The sequence below is a fragment of the Arvicanthis niloticus genome, chromosome X (genome assembly GCF_011762505.2).
Source record: "Arvicanthis niloticus isolate mArvNil1 chromosome X, mArvNil1.pat.X, whole genome shotgun sequence".
Classification (NCBI taxonomy): Eukaryota; Metazoa; Chordata; class Mammalia; order Rodentia; family Muridae; genus Arvicanthis; species Arvicanthis niloticus.
This window is the reverse complement of record NC_047679.1, coordinates 66355573-66361750: the sequence shown is the minus strand read 5'-3', so window position 1 is coordinate 66361750 and position 6178 is coordinate 66355573. Positions and strand designations below refer to the sequence as shown.

Here is a 6178-nt window from a genome sequence, read left to right as displayed (position 1 = left end):
CCGGCCTACAGTGTTCTTGGTAACAAAAGGTTCTATGCACAATACTAAACAGAAATATAAATATCAACCCAGTTATAAACCCTTTGACCTACAATGGTGTCCTATCTGCCAAATTGCTAGGGCAATGCTGGCACAAGGCTTGTGGAAGTAAAAAAACAAAATCTTATTTGACATTAGAGCCACTCCAAGAGAGGGAACCCAAAGCTGAGCCTGCTTGGGTGACTAAGAACCTGAGACTAGGTAGCCCAGGGCCTAGTGGAAAACCCAGTGCTTTTTATTAAAGGAATGTAGCAATAAAATGACTCCTAATGAGATTCTCTTATACTCATAAATCAGTAACTTCCTTGCTCAGCCATCATTACAGTATCTTCCTTCTGCAGCAGATGGGAATAAATACAGAGACCCACAGCCAGACTTTATACAGAGTGAGAAAGACTTTCGAACACTCAGACTTAAATGAAATGTCTCCATCAATGTTGCGGCCTAAGCTGCCTCATGCTTGGGGGCCAGAAATGTTGAGAACTGCACTGCCCCACGTTGGGTGCCAGCCAAAAATGTTACGGTCCGAACTGCCCCACTCTTTAGGGCCAAAAATATTGAGAGCCGCTCTACCCCATGTATGGAGGCCAAAATGTAACAGACAACACTGTCAGTGTTGGAACCCACACTGCCAAAAGCTTTGGGGGCTAAGTTGTTAGAGCCTGCACTGCCCCAGACTGCTCTGGTCCAAGGGTCAGGGTTCAGCAAGAGAGAGAGAGGGTGAGGACAGACTCAAAGAGTAGAGACCAGACAGAGTGTGATTCAATCCCATTTATTCTTTAGTCTCTTTTCCTAGTCTAAGTCCCACGTCTTGAGTTCCTAGTCCCTATTTTCTAGTACCTAATGCTTCCAAGTTCCAAGTTACTTCTTCCAAGTGCTAAATGCCTAATAACTGATAATAATCTGTTGTTTTCTTCTGTCTGCCTCTGCCTTTGTATATGTCTCACTTCTAAGCCATGCCTCTAAGTCACACCCTTAAGTCACTCCCTTAGGTCTTATCTCTAAATCACACCTTAGGTCACACCCTTAAATCTCACACACCCAAGGGAAGATCCTGGGTATCTAAAACAGCATGTTATCAGAGTGTACTCAGCTGTTGTAGGCTATTGTAATCAAATCTCTTGTCAGGGTATATGGCTCAAGATGGCTGCAAGGATGATAGCCGCCTTCTGTCAGCTCCCCACACAACAAATCTATTCCTTTGGGTCTTAGGAATCCTTGTGAAAGAGTTTAAGAGACAGAGGGGATGAAGAACACCAAAGAAATGAAGCTTTGCAAATACAATAGAACCAATGCATAGAGACTCAGAGAAGCATGCCCAGAGCCTGTATGTCTCTGTATCAGATGGTAGTCCTAGAGCATAAAGGAGAATTGAACACATGTCCTTATCCCCATGTCACAAGGTATCTCCTATCGATTACTATAGGCAAATGAAAATTTAGTTTTCTCCAAGGATGTTTCACTGTGGAAACAATCCACTATTTAAGAGTAGGCTACTTGCCCTACCTTGACAACAGAAAACAAACTCAAACTCAACAAATGACATCTTTGGATCTTTGGAGGTTCCTTGTTGGGCCTTTAAAAAAAAAATAAGAAGGCTCTAGAACATTATTAGAGCAAGAGATATCTATGTGTAAAGTTAATAAGGGGTTTTCATTTGGTGTCATAATTGTGAGGGAATGAAAATAAGGAAATGGAGTATAAAGAAACTAAATCACTAAGTGTCCCTTAGAAATATTGTTTCCAGTCCATTCTTGTCTGGCTCATCTTGAGATGATTAATTTTTCTTCAATATATCCTCCTGTCAGATTGCATTATCTCCCTGAGCTTGGAAGCAATGGTAGCAGTAGTTGCTCACAGAAAACTCCGAGTGAAAAAAAAAAATCTATCCAGGGTTGTAGAGACGAATTAGTAAAGCACTTGCTATGTAATGAATTGTTTTTGGATTTCCAGCACCCAGATAAAAGCTAGGTGTAGTGACAGGCACCAAATATTTTACTTATACGAATTCTTAATCCATTCAATTTTGTCCAGAGCAATATGGATCTCAAAATAAGTGTCAAAATTTAACCAGAACAAGCTACCACCTGTGGCAATGGAGAAAGCTCTAATGTCAAGTCTGTAATGCCCAAACAGCAGGAGATTGGGGCAGAGGGCTCTGAAATTCTGGCCAGCATGGACTACCTAAGGAAGTTGAAGATACCACTAATTAACATAGTAAAGCCTGTCTCAAGAACTGTACCCCACATTACTGGTTGGTGGGACTGTTTTGTTTTCTAATTCTGATTCAATAAAGAAATGGTTTGGGCAAATATAAACTGAAATTCATTTTACCTGTTTTCCAACTCTTCTACTCTCCCAGCATCTCCCCGCAACCTTTCCTGCTCATGCTCCCATCTTCCCCACACCCCATACATCTCCACCACTCCTCACATTCATTCCCTCAACTCCAGTCTACCTGTCCTCTCCAATTTCCTCCACACCCAACCTGTTGTTTTTCTCACCCCCACTGCCCATCCATCTTCCCTTCTCATTCTCATCCCCCTCTCCTGCTAACTCCCATCCATCTCCATCTTTCACCTCCCACCTCCCCATACCCAATCTATATACACTTCAACTCGCTGGCACTCCCCACCTTCCCAGTATCCCATTCGTTTTCCCTTCTTTTCCACCCCTGACTCTCACCCATAGTTAGCCTAGTTCGGAAATTATACAATATCTAGAAAAATTTAAGAAGTGTCATTTTGCTCAAATGAATAAAAAAAAAACCATGACGGATAAAGTGAACCACCTGTTTTTATTGTTATGACCATAACTTGCTGAAATTACATTGCATATCTCTTGGTCCACTCTCGAGCCAATGTATTATACTTTTTTAAATCCGTGAGGTACATCTTTGCAATTTCAGGAACCAGAGGCTTGTCTGGGTCTGGATCACACAAGAGAGAGTAGATAGAAAGAAGAACGTTGGAAATCGTAAAAACAGGTGACCATTCAGAATTCAAGATATCTAGACAGATGCTTCCGTTCTTGCTGATGTTTGGATGGTAAATTCGGGTTATAAACGAAACTTTGGGGGCCTTGAAGGGGTAATTGATCGGAAATCGGACGGAGAGGAAAAAAACCCCTCCCTGATAGGGGCTGTCTTGGGGCCCCATTATGGTCGCTTGCCATTGAAACATATTTCCTGCCAGTGGCCCTGCAGAACACTGAGCTGGGGGATCTTGAGTGAAGGCAAGGAACTCGTTCTGGATTCGTTTAATAGCCAAAGCCTCCGCAGTAGGACGAACCATCTTCACTGAGTGTGGCAGCTGGTAGAAGGCTCTGTTGCACCTAGGGTATAGAGATGAGAAAATGACAGACTGAAGGAGGCTAAGTCAAGTTATTAAAGCAAAATTCAGAGATGAATGAGGTAGAGAGAGAGAGAGCGAGCGAGAGAGACAGAGAGAGAGACAGAGAGACAGAGAGAGACAGAGAGAGAGACAGAGAGAGACAGAGACAAGAGAAAGAGAAAGAGAAAGAGAAAGAGAAAGAGAAAGAGAAAGAGAAAGAGAAAGAGAAAGAGAAAGAGAAAGAGAAAGAGAAAGAGAAAGAGAAAGAGAAAGAAGAGAGAGAAGCCAAGAGTTGGAGGCATTAGCTACTTAACTGTACCTGTGGAGCCAGGAGGACTCCTGTAGCTCCAGGCCAAGAGCTAAAGAATCTGTTGTAAATGCTGGAAGGCTGTGATGCCGGGAGACCAGACAACTGCAAGGAAACACAGCTGTCTGGAGAGGCTGAGATCTCCGGCTCCTCCTGCCGCTGACTGCCACGAGCAATGCTGCACACCGCCCCTTCAACGAATATCTGGATAACAGTTAAAGGTTATTCTGTGATGTCACAGAGAACATAATAATGAGCGAAAAGCACACAGAAGTGATGGGTTTAACATGGGGTCCGTGTGGGGTCAACCTTAGGTGAGTGTGGATGTTCACATTAGAATACTGTAGGAGAGTTGCATGTTGGGAGAATGGTGACAATGGCTGAAGCTGGCTGTGCTACACAGCTTCATAGAGCAGTTGGACTTTGATTTAATGAGGCACAGTGAATCTCTTCTACCCATTCAGAATATATTGGTCAATGCCCCTCTACTCACTACAATAGTTTTGCTATAATTTCTATATTTTTAGGGTGAACACACTATGGCCCTTAATTTTATGTTTTCTAAGGATAATATTCTGTAGTATGAACAACTTTAAAAAATTTAATGCTGCGACAACATTGCTTAAAGTAACTATCAGTTACATTTTTATACAAATAATATGAATTAAAATCTTCAAAAATTTAACTTTATAGTTAAATATGTAACTTTTGATAAAAATGTGAAAGAAAATGGGAAGAAAAAGTTCTTGTGGCTTGCATTATTTGTAAGCAATAAATGTAATGCCAATACAGTAGTTATAGATAACGTGATAATAATGGGTTGTATTGCTCTTAATTTTTTTTAAAGTCCTCCTGTATAAAAACTACTCTAGGATTAGGCATATTGTTTTCATTTGTCCATTTATTCTTCTTGAGTTGGGAATATTCCCATAACTTTCTGTGTCTGATTGTTTCTTATTGATACTTATGAAGAGTGTAGCACAAATCACGTCAAAACTTGACTAGTGTTTCTCAGTATTAACGATATTGGCATTGATAATCTGACAATTTATAAATGAAGAGGAAACTGGGACAAGAAAGTGGGCTCAGTTTTGTATTTTGAAAGTTATAAGGAAGTTAAAGCAGTTTATGATGTGTTACAATAAGAATATACTTACTCTTCATGGGTTTTTGTAAGCTATGTGGACTTACTTTCTTTACAGAAAACATGTATTCCCAAGAACTATAAAAAGTACTAAAGATTTTCTAAGATAAATTAAAATTTAGGTTCTGGACTTAAACATTCTAACTGTATGGATGTTAGCTTTCCTTCTAGGCTCCACCCAACAGTTACCTAGCAACAGCAAGTTAGGAGCCAGGGACTGTTTGGCCTCCTCCTGTGCTCTCTGACTGCACCCACTCTGGACTCTCCTGTCCTCCACCCCTCCCTGTGTTCCTCTTCCTTTCTCTTCTCCTCCTCCTCCTCCTCCTCCTCCTCCTTTCTCTCTCTCTCTCTCTCTCTCTCTCTCTCTCTCTCTCTCTCTCTCTCTTCTCTCTCTCTCTCTCTCTCCCTTCTCTGTTCTCTGTCCCCTCTCTTTCTCTGCCTTTACTCTGTGGGGCCTAACACAAGGTCTAATCTCCATTTCACCTCCACCCTTCAGTCATGTACAAAGGTGGAGGGCGTGAACAGGCCCTAGAGAGATTTACATACTAATGAGGTACCTGAAGGCCAGAGGTGGAGCCGATTAAACATTCCTCCCCAGCCCCTCCCCCCTTCTCCCCTCCCCTTTTAACTCAGGTTGATCCTGGGTTTGAGGGGTATGCATCCAGATCCGTCCACAATTTGCCATGTGAATAAACCAGTTTTGGAAACCCAAGGGCTTCCTCGTGTGTTGGGGCTGCGCCGCTATGAGGAACCGTGAGGAGCCAGGGAGAGACTTTTAGTTAATGAACAGCCGGGCCCAACTTCCATCTGGAGAAACCCAGAGCGTTCCCAGCCGACTACACACAGCATGGCAGGAGGAACCGTGGGATCCCCAAGCCTTTTTTTTCCCCACATTACTCCCTTCTCAAACAACATTCCCATGCCCTCAAATAAACTTCATTCTATACTAGACCTTCTTATGGCTGGTCTCTCAAGGTGTGGGGGGTGCACCACTCCTGCCACACTATACATTCATTTACAAAACATATCACTAACTTTCCACAACCATTGAAAGTTATAATAGATTAATCAGCTTTGTAGTAACTTCAACATATTTATGGTAGTGTAAAAATAATGAAGTATTTTCTGAAAACATTTGTCTTTAATGCTGAACTAATATTGCTTAAGCATTAAACTTGGTAGTGTACACTATTATGCTATCAACACACTTTGATGAATGATTGAAATATAAAAAAACCCTATAACTTATACTTGCATTCAATATGCTTACAGCTATTTTTAAAGTTTATGCCCAATCAAATTAATGTTGACACAACTATCTTGCAAATTGTAGAATATGTGTTATAGAAATGCATT

At 41.5% G+C, this 6178-nt stretch overlaps 1 protein-coding gene across 1 annotated transcript; it reads right to left on the bottom strand.

Annotated features, from left to right (window-relative positions):
- Positions 1 to 2864: 2864 nt before the first annotated feature.
- Positions 2865 to 3820, bottom strand: LOC117694509 (ubiquitin-conjugating enzyme E2 D2-like). The gene is made up of 2 exons (XM_034485454.2): positions 3691 to 3820; positions 2865 to 3372 (listed from the first exon to the last, which is right to left on the bottom strand). Exon 2 carries the CDS (start codon positions 3330 to 3332, stop codon positions 2865 to 2867), a length of 468 nt encoding a protein of 155 aa, XP_034341345.1. The 5' UTR covers positions 3333 to 3372; positions 3691 to 3820.
- Between the last annotated feature and the right edge of the window lie 2358 nt (positions 3821 to 6178).

What these genes read in the sequence shown, in the direction of transcription:
- LOC117694509 (XM_034485454.2), bottom strand. Translation starts at nt 3,332, where the DNA reads ATGGTTCGTCCTACTGCGGAGGCTTTGGCTATTAAACGAATCCAGAAC.